The following is a 13996-nucleotide window of genomic DNA, read 5'->3' as shown; positions in this document are numbered from 1 at the left end:
ACCAAGCCTAACCCTGCCATAGATTAATCTAACCTAACCTTAACTAGTGAAGGTTTTTCTTAAAAATTTTGCACTTTTAATGAGGGACTTTTGTTCCATAATTTTTAGTCCTAGAGGTTTTTGCCTAATTGAATTTTGTCTTGGATTCTGTTCTGGGGATATTATCTTAGGTGTTTTTGTCCATCGGAGGAAATAAGACTTGTTCCTGGACCTGAAGTAGCTGACTGTGCCTCTGATGTGACATAACAGATAGACCGAATGAAGACTGGAGGAAAAGTTCACTTTTACCAACATAATGTTCTGTGCACTTGTGTGTGTTTGTGCTATGACATGGGTCGTTTGAGTGTTAGATCGCTTGTTTCCCAGGAATCCCCACTCAGTGCTGTCTGCCACCCCCCCCTCCCCCACCCTACACTCTAGGGTAGTATCTGCCTGGAGTCTACCTGGAGGGTATTCCGAAGATCAACACCCCCGCGTCCCGGTCCACAATCAGGCCTCCCGGTAGATCAGGGCTTGATCAACCAGGCTACTACTTCTGACCGCACACAGTCCAACGTAAGAACCACAGCCCGACTTTAAGTATCTGCCCGGTTCCCTCTTGAAGACAGCAAGGGATCTATTAGTTATTCCCCCTTGTGCATAGTGGGAGGCTGTTGAACAGTCTTGGGCCCTGGACACTTATCGTGTTTTTTCTTAGTGTACCAATGGTGCCCCTACTTTTCACTGGGAGTATTTTACACCTCCTACTCAGTCTTTTACTTTCGTAGGGAGTGATTTGTGTGTGCAGATTATGGACCATTCCTTCTAGGATTTTCCAAGTGTAGATTATGATATATCTCTCTCGCCTGCGTTCCAGCGAGTACAAGTAAAGTGCTTCCAAGTGTTCCCAGTAGTTAAGATGTTTGACGGAACTTATATGTGCAGTAAAGGTTCTCTGATAACTCTCCAGATCTGCAATTTCACCTTCTTTGAATGGAGATGTTATTGAAGAGCAGTTTGTGACGTTTTATGCTACGAATCTAAGGAACCACTTTACTAACTGCTTTTCCGACTATACTGCGTGATTATTGCTCATGTTGATTATTGTTCTTGTTGATTATTGTTCATGTTGATTATTGTGCATGTTGATTATTGTTCATGTTGATTATTGTTCATGTTGATTATTGTGCATGTTGATTATTGTACTTGTTGATTATTGTACTTGTTGATTATTGTGCTTGTTGATTATTGTGCATGTTGATTATTGTACTTGTTGATTATTGTGCTTGTTGATTATTGTGCATGTTGATTATTGTGCATGTTGATTATTGTGCATGTTGATTATTGTGCATGTTGATTATTGTACTTGTTGATTATTGTGCTTGTTGATTATTGTGCATGTTGATTATTGTGCTTGTTGATTATTGTTCTTGTTGATTATTGTTCTTGTTGATTATTGTGCTTGTTGATTATTGTGCATGTTGATTATTGTGCATGTTGATTATTCTTGTTGATTATTGTGCTTGTTGATTATTGTTCTTGTTGATTATTGTGCATGTTGATTATTGTGCATGTTGATTATTGTACTTGTTGATTATTGTTCTTGTTGATTATTGTTCTTGTTGATTATTGTGCTTGTTGATTATTGTTCTTGTTGATTATTGTGCATGTTGATTATTGTGCTTGTTGATTATTGTTCATGTTGATTATTGTGCATGTTGATTATTGTTCTTGTTGATTATTGTTCTTGTTGATTATTGTTCTTGTTGATTATTGTGCATGTTGATTATTGTTCTTGTTGATTATTGTGCTTGTTGATTATTGTGCTTGTTGATTATTGTGCATGTTGATTATTGTTCTTGATTATTGTGCTTGTTGATTATTGTTCTTGTTGATTATTGTTCTTGTTGATTATTGTTCTTGTTGATTATTGTTCTTGTTGATTATTGTGCTTGTTGATTATTGTTCTTGTTGATTATTGTTCTTGTTGATTATTGTGCTTGTTGGTTATTGTTCTTGTTGATTATTGTTCTTGTTGATTATTGTGCATGTTGATTATTGTTCTTGATTATTGTTCTTGTTGATTATTGTGCTTGTTGATTATTGTGCTTGTTGATTATTGTTCTTGATTATTGTGCTTGTTGATTATTGTTCTTGTTGATTATTGTGCTTGTTGATTATTGTTCTTGTTGATTATTGTGCTTTTTGATTATTGTTCTTGTTGATTATTGTTCTTGTTGATTATTGTGCTTGTTGATTATTGTTCTTGTTGATTATTGTGCTTGTTGATTATTGTTCTTGTTGATTATTGTGCTTGTTGATTATTGTTCTTGTTGATTATTGTGCTTGTTGATTATTGTTCTTGTTGATTATTGTGCTTGTTGATTATTGTGCTTGTTGATTATTGTGCTTGTTGATTATTGTTCTTGATTATTGTGCTTGTTGATTATTGTTCTTGTTGATTATTGTGCTTGTTGATTATTGTTCTTGTTGATTATTGTGCTTGTTGATTATTGTTCTTGTTGATTATTGTGCTTGTTGATTATTGTTCTTGTTGATTATTGTGCTTGTTGATTATTGTTCTTGTTGATTATTGTTCTTGTTGATTATTGTGCTTGTTGATTATTGTGCTTGTTGATTATTGTGCTTGTTGATTATTGTGCTTGTTGATTATTGTGCTTGTTGATTGTGCTTGTTGATTGTGCATGTTGATTGTGCTTGTTGATTATTGTGCTTGTTGATTATTGTGCTTGTTGATTATTGTGCATGTTGATTATTGTGCTTGTTGATTATTGTGCTTGTTGATTATTGTGCTTGTTGATTATTGTTCTTGTTGATTATTGTGCTTGTTGATTATTGTGCTTGTTGATTATTGTGCTTGTTGATTATTGTGCTTGTTGATTATTGTGCATGTTGATTATTGTGCATGTTGATTATTGTGCTTGTTGATTATTGTGCTTGTTGATTATTGTGCATGTTGATTATTGTGCTTGTTGATTATTGTGCTTGTTGATTATTGTGCTTGTTGATTATTGTGCTTGTTGATTATTGTGCTTGTTGATTATTGTGCTTGTTGATTATTGTGCATGTTGATTATTGTGCTTGTTGATTATTGTGCATGTTGATTATTGTGCTTGTTGATTATTGTGCTTGTCTTTCAGCGACTCAGAGCACAAACTAAGGTGTAGATAATTCAACGTTAGTCCACGGGGTATAATTCAACGTTAGTCCACGGGGTATAATTCAACGTTAGTCCACGGGGTATAATTCAACGTTAGTCCACGGGGTATAATTCAACGTTAGTCCACGGGGTATAATTCAACGTTAGTCCACGGGGTATAATTCAACGTTAGTCCACGGGGTATAATTCAACGTTAGTCCACGGGGTATAATTCAACGTTAGTCCACGGGGTATAATTCAACGTTAGTCCACGGGGTATAATTCAACGTTAGTCCACGGGGTATAATTCAACGTTAGTCCACGGGGTATAATTCAACGTTAGTCCACGGGGTATAATTCAACGTTAGTCCACGGGGTATAATTCAACGTTAGTCCACGGGGTATAATTCAACGTTAGTCCACGGGGTATACCTTTGACTGGTAGCATGATGGAGGTGACTGTAGGTGATTACAGCAGTTTGATCACTAGCACACTCAGCTCACACACTGAGCTCCGGGGTTCTAATCTCCACCGGTACGGCTGGAAAACATTCGGGATGTGTTTTCAATAAGACGTTTGCTGTCCCTGTCCCTGTTTACCCATCAGTTTAAAATGGGTACCTGGGTGTTAGAGGACTGATGTGGGTCGCATCCTGGGTGTTAGAGGACTGATGTGGGTCGCATCCTGGGTGTTAGAGGACTGATGTGGGTCGCATCCTGGGTGTTAGAGGACTGATGTGGGTCGCATCCTGGGTGTTAGAGGACTGGTGTGGGTCGCATCCTGGGACACTGACCTAATTTGTGGGAAATGCTCAGCATAATAAGCGACTTTCTATATAGTAGTATGTTACTGATGTCAGCTATGGTCTGTATACCTTGTACATGTACTTGTAGTAAATAAAGATATTATTATTATTATTCTTATTATTATTATTATTATTATTATTATTGTTGTTGTTGTTACACAAATAACCCGCACATAAGACAGAAGCTTACGACGACGTTTCGGTCCGACTTGGACCATTGACAAAGTCACACTAACAGAGGAGGAGCAGGACGGCTATATATAGGCAGGAAGGGGTGGAGGTAGTAGTAGTGGTAGTAGTAGTAGTAGTAGTAGTAGTAGTACAAGAATTGTATATAATACCGACAGGATGAAATGACACATGCACAACACCCGGGCATCCCCACCGTAGACGTTTCGCCATCCAGCCAGCCACTGGATGGCGAAACGTCCACAACAAAGACAACCAGACGCCGCACATGTGTCTAATTTCATCAGTAGATGTAGTAGAAGAAGAAGAGGTAGTAGTAGTGGTAGTGGTCGAAGTGGGAAATAAGGAAGACGAGCCAGTCAAATACAAAGGAAGGGGAGCACTGCAAGAGAGCTAGAAACCCACAGAGGGAGAGCAAGCGCACAGAGGTGCGTGAAAGGGGAAGTGGTGAAATAAAATAAAGAAGGAACAGAAACACGAGACAGGAGAGAGAAAGACAACCCAGAGGAGAAAAGGAGAGAGGAAAGGGGAAGAGGAAGAAGAAAAAGAAGAAGAAAAAATGAGGATTCAGGTTAAGTCACGGGTGTTCTGAAGTTTGGAGCATTTTACAATGTAGTGGGAGAGGAAGGCATCTACAGAGACGAAGCCATGGCTAAGGTTCATACAAGGAAAGTTCTGTATAAGAGAAGATTCAACTAAACGGCGACTGTTCGAGTTGGAAGTAGGGAAGACAGTTTTAGCAGAAGACCAGTCAATATAATGGCTATGATCTCTGACGTGACAGAAAAGAGCATTGTTAGTGTCGGCAAGCCTAACACTATTTTTGTGCTCCCTAAGTCTGTCAGAAAGAGATCGACCAGTTTCTCCGAAGTATTGAAGAGGACAGGAGGAGCAAGAAATAGAGTAGACACCAGGAACATCTGTAGAGGGAGGAGAGGTATGAACGAGATTAGTGCGAAGAGTGTTAGTCTGGCGGAAGGTAAGCTTGATGTCTAAGGGACGGAGAGAATTGTTGAGATTAGAAAGACCGGAAATGTAGGGAAGGCAGAGGATAGAAGAGTTCCCATGAGTAGAGAGTTTGGGAGAGAAGAAATTGCGTTTAGCACGTGAGAGGGCAGAGTCTATGAAATGGGAAGGTAGCCAAGACGGGAGAACGAATTATAAAGAGTGGAAATTTCTGCTGGAAGGAACTGAGGATCACAGATGCGGAGGGCACGGAGAAAGAGGGAGATAAGAACACTTTTCTTGACAGGGGAAGCATGATAGGAAAAGTAGTGAATGTACATGCCACTGTGCATAGGTTTACGGTAAACGGAAAAGGAAAAACCTGTATCTGAGCGGTGGACATGGACATCAAGGAAAGGAAGTAAGGAATTAGATTCCCATTCAGCTTTAAACTTAATGGAAGGGGCAAGATTGTTAAGAGCTTCAAGAAAAGGTTGGAAGAGACTGGAGTCATGAGGCCACAGAGCAAAGATGTCATCCACATAGCGGAGCCAGAGTGAAGGTTGCACATCGAGGGTAGGAAGAAGAACAGTCTCGAAGTATTCCATGTAAAGATTAGCAAGGACAGGAGAGAGAGGAGAGCCCATAGCGACACCGAAGGTTTGGGAATAATATTTCCCTTGGAAGGAAAAGGAGTTAGTCCACACAGAGGCGGATCAGATCAAGAAAGACATCAGTGGGGATAGGGAGATGAAGAAACCCTACATGGGCCTTCTCTCTAAGGAAATCAAGGACATCATCAAGAGGGACATTAGTGAAGAGGGACTCAACGTCAAGACTAAGCATCTTACAGGTTGGGAGAGAGCGAACCCGTTCAATGAAGTCTTGAGAGTGACGGAGGTGGGCAGGAGAAAAAGTACCAAGAAAGGGAGTGAGGGTTTTGGCCAGCCAAGAAGCAAGAGAATAAGAGACAGAACCTCTAGAGGATATGATAGGACGAAGAGGAATATCAGGTTTATGAGTTTTGGGAAGGCCATAGAAATAGGGAAGAGAGGGACAGATGACACGAAACCGTTGAACAAGGTCAAAGTCAGGAGGACAGAGGTCGGAGAGAGTCCTTAGTTTTTGTTGAAAGTTCTCTTGATGCGATCAAGAGGGTTGGAAACGAGAAGAGTGTAGGTGCGTGAGTCAGAGAGCAAGACATCAGCTTTACGGAGGTAATCCTCGCGATCAAGGATAACTACCGAATTACCTTTGTCAGAAGATAGTATGACAATGTTAGTGTTAGATTTAAGAGAAGAAAGGGCAAGTTGGTAACGGCGTGGAAGGTGGTGATTCTTGGAAAACAGACTAACAAGAGCAGGAAGGAGAGCACCACGAAAAGTGGACAAGTCAGGAAGATTACGGAAGCGAGATTGACGAAAGGAATCAAAAGAGCTAATCAGGGAAATACCAGCGCGAGGAGTAGGCGAAGTGGCAAAGGAAAGACCAAAACCAAGAAGTTCAAGCTCATACTGAGAGAGTGAGACAGAAGACAGATTAGTAACACAGTCAGTGAGGGAGAATTTAGACCAAGGGCTAGCTGAGATGAGACGTTGAAGTTTATTTTGTAGTTGGGAAGAATGAATTTGCGCATTCAGGCGAGCAGTGTCAAAGGCAATGGTAGAGAGAAGGTTACAGAGATCCTGTGGTAGAGCCGCAAAGAGAGCACGTTGACGTTGACGGAGAGTAAAGAAGGCATCTTCAACCTATGTGGATGACATCTTTGCTCTGTGGCCTCATGACTCCAGTCTCTTCCAACCTTTTCTTGAAGCTCTTAACAATCTTGCCCCTTCCATTAAGTTTAAAGCTGAATGGGAATCTAATTCCTTACTTCCTTTCCTTGATGTCCATGTCCACCGCTCAGATACAGGTTTTTCCTTTTCCGTTTACCGTAAACCTATGCACAGTGGCATGTACATTCACTACTTTTCCTATCATGCTTCCCCTGTCAAGAAAAGTGTTCTTATCTCCCTCTTTCTCCGTGCCCTCCGCATCTGTGATCCTCAGTTCCTTCCAGCAGAAATTTCCACTCTTTATAATTCGTTCTCCCGTCTTGGCTACCCTTCCCATTTCATAGACTCTGCCCTCTCACGTGCTAAACGCAATTTCTTCTCTCCCAAACTCTCTACTCATGGGAACTCTTCTATCCTCTGCCTTCCCTACATTTCCGGTCTTTCTAATCTCAACAATTCTCTCCGTCCCTTAGACATCAAGCTTACCTTCCGCCAGACTAACACTCTTCGCACTAATCTCGTTCATACCTCTCCTCCCTCTACAGATGTTCCTGGTGTCTACTCTATTTCTTGCTCCTCCTGTCCTCTTCAATACTTTGGAGAAACTGGTCGATCTCTTTCTGACAGACTTAGGGAGCACAAAAATAGTGTTAGGCTTGCCGACACTAACAATGCTCTTTTCTGTCACGTCAGAGATCATAGCCATCCTATTGACTGGTCTTCTGCTAAAACTGTCTTCCCTACTTCCAACTCGAACAGTCGCCGTTTAGTTGAATCCTCTCTAATACACAACTTTCCTTGTATGAACCTTAGTCCTGGCTTCGTCTCTGTAGATGCCTTCCTCTCCCACTACATTGTAAAATGCTCCAAACTTCAGAACACCCGTGACTTAACCTGAATCCTCATTTTTTCTTCTTCTTTTTCTTCTTCCTCTTCCCCTTTCCTCTCTCCTTTTCTCCTCTGGGTTGTCTTTCTCTCTCCTGTCTCGTGTTTCTGTTCCTTCTTTATTTTATTTCACCACTTCCCCTTTCTCGCACCTCGGTGCGCTTGCTCTCCCTCTGTGGGTTTCTAGCTCTCTTGCAGTGCTCCCCTTCCTTTGTATTTGACTGGCTCGTCTTCCTTATTTCCCACTTCGACCACTACCACTACTACTACCTCTTCTTCTTCTACTACATCTACTGATGAAATTAGACACATGTGCGGCGTCTGGTTGTCTTTGTTGTGGACGTTTCGCCATCCAGTGGCTGGCTGGATGGCGAAACGTCTACGGTGGGGATGCCCGGGTGTTGTGCATGTGTCATTTCATCCTGTCGGTATTATATACAATTCTTGTACTACTACTACTACCACTACTACTACCTCCACCTCTTCCTGCCTATATATAGCCGTCCTGCTCCTCCTCTGTTAGTGTGACTTTGTCAATGGTCCAAGTCGGACTGAAACGTCGTCGTAAGCTTCTGTCTTTTATGTGCGGGTTATTTGTGTATCGTTCCAGTCACGGTATTGTGCCTTTTTGTTATTTATTGTTGTTGTTATTATTAAAGGGTTGAGGTAACGATGCACACTGGTAACTCAAAAAGCATTTATCTATTTATACTACCTCCACCATCTATTCATTCTTCCACTCTTATCTAACAAATTTTTCCCTCACAAGAGACAAGTTGAGAAGCATATTAACACAAAATATTTTCACAGTAATATTGATGCTGTGGAGCCGTCTGGAGGAATGATGAACATCCTCAACAACACCGGAGTCTACACTCGTAAATATCAAGAGTTTATCGGCTTTGGACAGTGCACAGTTCCTGAAGGTAAGACGATGGCTGCGTATAAGTAGGACATACTTAACACAGATGAATGAGACACTTGTTAAACACTTAAGTTCCTTTATTGTTGAGACGTTTTTCCAACAAGTGTATTTATGTTAGGTAAGACACATATGCAACAGTTAGGTATCTTTATTTCGAAACGTTTCCCTACACAGTAGGCTTCTTCAGTCGAGTACAGAAAGGTTGATAGAAGCAGAAGATACTTGAAGACGATGTAATCAGTCCATCACCCTTCTATCAACCTTTCTGTACTCGACTGAAGAAGCCTACTGTGTAGGCGAAACGTTTCGAAATAAAGATACCTAACTGTTGCATATGTGTTTTACCTAACAATCTGTCGGTATTTCATACCATTTTAATGTTCAAGTGTATTTATCACTTCAATACAGAATATAAACGGTGACTGGAAACGGTAATTTGAAGTGAAGAGTCCCTTAGCCTTCCTATGTTGAGTACAGTTCCTTAGTCTGTAAAGCTGATGCATGAGGATGTAGACTTATATACTGGAGACAAGTGAGCAGTTATTCCTTCATCAAGGTCATTAATGTTAGGTAAAAGTACACATATACAACTAATGCGACATTTATATTGTATTACAACCCAGGAGTCCCAAAGGCCTGTTATTCTGGGTGTAAAGGGAGCAAAATAAACACAGCAGAAAAAACTTTTGACTTGTATACACTTGTATATATACGCTATGTACAACAATAGGTATTAGTGCACTCCACGGTAAGCAAGGCAGAAAAGAAGCCACTAGAGAGCAGACCGTGCTTCAACAAGCTCTAATATGGGAATGACAAGGGCAGACAGGTGTGTGGTACCCACAACACCTCTGTGATTGCCAAAACCATCTTCTCATTGGCTGGAACCTGGGTACTGATCAACCGATGGGGCCCCATCGTCAACCCTTAGCCCCTGGTTCGCTGGTTGAGGGAAATAGCCTTTCAATGATGGTGTGTACATGAGCCGAATAAAGGGTATGTGCTCTTTGCATGCCACATATTGTTAAAACATTTCATTCTCCAGGAGGCTGTTTTATTCGTCAGGAACTATGTCCTGACACGGATCTCAATCCTAAGATGACCCGTCAGAGGATATCGAATGTAAGTTGATCTATCTCAGCTGTTCTGTGGCCGCACTTAAGGCCTAGCTGTAGTCCCTGTGCATGCCACGGCAAAACGTTTTATGTTTAATAGTGGGATGTTAAACATAGTCTCTGGGCCCCTGCACTGAGTGGTCGGGTAAATCTGCAAATAAAAATCTGGATTCTTTGTCCATAATGTAAATACGTATTCATGAAGGTCTTCATAATAGTTTTGAATGTTTCTTTGTTTTCCGCTGAATCAATCAGGTCACGTAAGATATCGGTGAAGCATGTGATAGTCGATATCATTTGTTGGCTCAGAGACAATACGGGATATCCTTCTATGCTCTCTTGGACCACAGTGCTCATGACTGGTGACTATTGTGGTGCTAGGGTTGATGCATTGACTGTAGCCTGGTCCTGAAGCATTAAGCCCATTGGCTGCAGTTGTCGGGTGGAAGTTTGAGCAGAAGTATCGGAAACTGGCTGAGCAAGATCGCGACTTCACTGCTGATGTTTCCTTTGCTTCCTTCGTCGCTGTGGCCGGGGAAGTGTACCTGGATTCAGTGTTACTGTAGGCTTCTCTGGACGAGACTGTTGCTCAGTGGTTAGGGCTCTACTCGATGTTGGAGGCTGGAAAAGCGGAGTTTTCCATGCTGCCCTGACATGGCGGAGCCTCTCCTGGCGGTGCAGGCTCCAAGCATGATGTTTTTTGCTGCAGTTTGGACTCCGAGGTTGCATAACTTCACCTGTCTTGAGTTTACTCAAGCAGTCCTTAGTCGGGTGGGACCCACTACGGATGCTGCATGTATCCTTAAACTGACATTGGACGCATCTGAAGCACCTCAGATGTTGTACATCCAAACCTTGTATGTACCCCAGTAACCGAGATCCATGTGCAACATCTGGGTATCTTTATTGTAGACGTTTCGCCATCCAGTGGCTTTATCAATACAAATTCCAGGACATAACTTTAATACAGTAGGACTATATACAGAAGATGAGGTAATCAGTCCCTCAGTCCCTCAACCTTGGAGTACGTGCGAAGAGCACCGTAGTCTTTGAGATTCTGCAACATCAAGGAATCTTGATTCTGAGGACATGTACATAACCTTCACGACTACGACAATTACTACTACAACTAACCAATCTCTTTGGGAAGGACCTACTTCCACTGGGGAATCTCGCCTACCAGTGACTATGCCCTCGTCTGTTACACCTGACGTTAGTATATAAGCGCCAGGCTCCTTACTTCTGCTTCAGAATCTCCACGACTACGGTGCTCTTCGCACCTACTCCAAGGTTAAGGGACTGATTACCTCATCTTCTGTATATAGTCCTACTGTCTTCAAGTTATGTCCTGGAATTTGTATTGGATGAAGCCACTGGATGGCGAAACGTCTACAATAAAGATACCCAGATGTTGCACATGTGTCTTAATTTCATCTTGTCGGTATTAAATACCATTCTTGCACAACCGAGATCCAGTTGAGTTGGAAGAGGTCCTCTATGTTGGATCAAAACCTGCCTCATAGGTACATTGCCGTCCTTCTTGGCTCGAAGCCGTTCAAGTTTCAGGATGTTTTTATTAATATGGATTGCATCGAGAAGAATGTCTAGTGAAAGGTGCATTAGTACACTTTATGTTACCTATTCTGTGAATTTTAGTTCCCCTAGAAAGAGTGGTGAATCCAGGCCGTTCACCTTTTGCAGTACCTCGTATGATTCTGTTTCGGGAAGTGAGAATGAACGCCCCTTTCAGATTTGGGGACACTGATATCTTAAGGCTGTATTTCTTCTCGAGGTGAATTATAGCAGAATACGGGGTGTCTTGGTGCCCTTTGCTTTTCAAAATGAATTTGCTGAGTGCAGAAGGCCGGATCTGATGCAAGGAAACATTGTTTCTCCTCTGGGACTTTGGGGAACCTGTTTTCTGCCAACCTTCTCCATCCAGTATATCTGATCCATCCCTATCTCCCTGACCTGGCTGGGTTTGCTTGCTTCGCTGTCCTAGGAGAAGAGTGAGTGGTCTCGTAGCTTCTTCGGAGTGAGTGGGGAAGACGGGACAGACGAAGAATAGCGTTGGAGAGGAGTGTCTACAGTCGTAGAGAATGTAATAAAGTTGGTAGAATTACCGACAATATGTAAAGTAAAAGAACACAAGTGCAACTAATGAAACATTTATTGTGGCAACGTTTCGCTCTCCAGGAGTTTTATCAAGCCATTACCTGGCTTGATAAAGCTCCTGGAGAGCGAAACGTTGCCACAATAAATGTCTCATTAGTTGCACTTGTGTCCTTTTACTTTACAGTCGTAGAGAAAGAGCCAGGTGTTAACCCAGCAGCTAGGCGCTCGTGAGGCAAGTTTGAGAATCAGGAATAGCAGGGTCTGTTGCATCGAACTTATGGTAGCTGAAGTCTTGAATGTTGGGTAGCTGGCAGTAGCCTAGGTCGCAGGAGAGGGAACATCAGAGGGCAGCACACAGTTGGGAGTTATAGGAGTAACTGAGGAGGCAGTTTTGCAGTGGAGTCATTTTCAAACTTACTGAAGCTGCTGAAGGTGAAAAGTAGAGACTTCATGAACTCAAGAACTTGGGTGAGCGTGAAATGAAGAGATGATTCACAGGCATACTTGACTCTTCCAGCACTGAGGCTTCCGTAGAGTTCAGTACAGGTTATCTTGTCAGTATATGGAGAAGTGTAGAAGGTAAGGTTTTCCCATGAGAGTGTACTGGAGTTGTCGCTATCTTCCTCTTATTCTGGAGTGGATTCATTGGGCGAATATACAATGGTGCTAGCAAGGTGACAGAGTCTACAAAAGATGTGGAGAGGTGCACTGGAGGTGTAACAGCAGGTTGGGAGACGTGGGAGGCGGTAGTTGAGGCAGCATGATCATCGTTGTCGGCGGTGGAAGTGGTTATGACCACGTAATATACTCTGGGGCTGCCTGGTATGACCACGTAATATACTCTGGGGCTGCCTGGTATGACCACATAATATACTCTGGGGCGGCCTGGTATGACCACATAATATACACTGGGGCTGCCTGGTATGAAGACATGATATACTCTAGGGCTGCCTGGTATGAAGACATGATATACTCTAGGGCTGCCTGGTATGACCACATTACATACTCTGGGACTGCCTGGCATGAACACATAATATACTCTGGGGCTGCCTGGTATGACGACATGATATACTCTAGGGCTGCCTGGTATGACCACATAATGTACTCTGGGGCTGCCTGGAATAAACACGTAATATACTTTGGGGCTGCCTGGTATGACCACGTAACGTGCTCTGGGGCTGCCTGGTATGACTACATAATATACTCTGAAGCAGCCTGGTATGACCACGTAATACACCCTGGGGCTGCCTGATATGACCACGTAATATACTCTGGGGCTGCCTGGTATGACCACGTAATACACTCTGGGACTGCCTGGAATGACCACGTAATATACTCTGGGGCTGCTTGGTATGACCACATAATATACCCTCGGGTTGCCTGGTATGACCACATTTTATACTCATGGGCTGCCTGGTATGGCCACATTTTATACTCATGGGCTGCCTGGTATGACCACATAATGTACCCTGGGGCTTCCTGGTATGTCTACATAATATACTCTGGGGCTGTCTGGTATGACCACATAATATACTCTCGGGCTGCCTGGTATGACCACATTATATGCTCAGGGGCTACCTGGTATGACCACATAATATACTCTGGGGATGCCTGGTATGACGACGTGATATACTCTGGGGCTGCCTGGTAAGACCACATAATATACTTTGGGGCTGCCTGGTATGACCACATAATATACTCTGGTGCTGCCTGGTAAGACCACGTAATATGCTATGGGAACTGCCTGGTATAATCACGTAATATACTCTGGGGCTGCCTGGTATAACTACATAATATGCTCTGTGGCTGCCTGGTATAACCACATAATATACTCTGGGGCTGCCTGGTATGAACACGTAATATACTTTGGGGCTGTCTGTTATAACCACATAAATTACTCTGGGGTTGCCTGGCATGACCACATAATATACTCTGGGGCTGCCTGGTATGACCACATAATATACTCTGGGGCTGCCTGGAATGACCACGTAATATACTCTGGGGCGGCCTGGTATGATCACATAATATTCTCTGGGGCTGCCTGGTATGACCACATAATATACTCTGGGGCTACCTGGTATGACCAGATAATGTACTCTAGG

General features: G+C 42.6%; 1 protein-coding gene across 5 annotated transcripts in view; it reads left to right on the top strand.

The window, feature by feature from the left end:
* The window catches only part of LOC138853890 (methyltransferase-like protein 27), a 107310-nt gene that overhangs the window by 14266 nt on the left and 79048 nt on the right, over positions 1 to 13996 (top strand). For all 5 annotated transcript variants that reach the window (XM_070093460.1, XM_070093464.1, XM_070093461.1 and 2 more), the window contains exon 2: positions 8550 to 8665. In XM_070093460.1, coding sequence (XP_069949561.1) covers positions 8550 to 8665 — 116 coding nt within the window. The remainder of the gene's footprint in view (positions 1 to 8549; positions 8666 to 13996) is intronic.

This window comes from Cherax quadricarinatus, chromosome 42 (genome assembly GCF_038502225.1).
Source record: "Cherax quadricarinatus isolate ZL_2023a chromosome 42, ASM3850222v1, whole genome shotgun sequence".
In the NCBI taxonomy this organism is placed as follows: domain Eukaryota; kingdom Metazoa; phylum Arthropoda; class Malacostraca; order Decapoda; family Parastacidae; genus Cherax; species Cherax quadricarinatus.
Note: the sequence above shows the minus strand (reverse complement) of the source record. Positions and strands in the feature narration are given on the sequence as shown.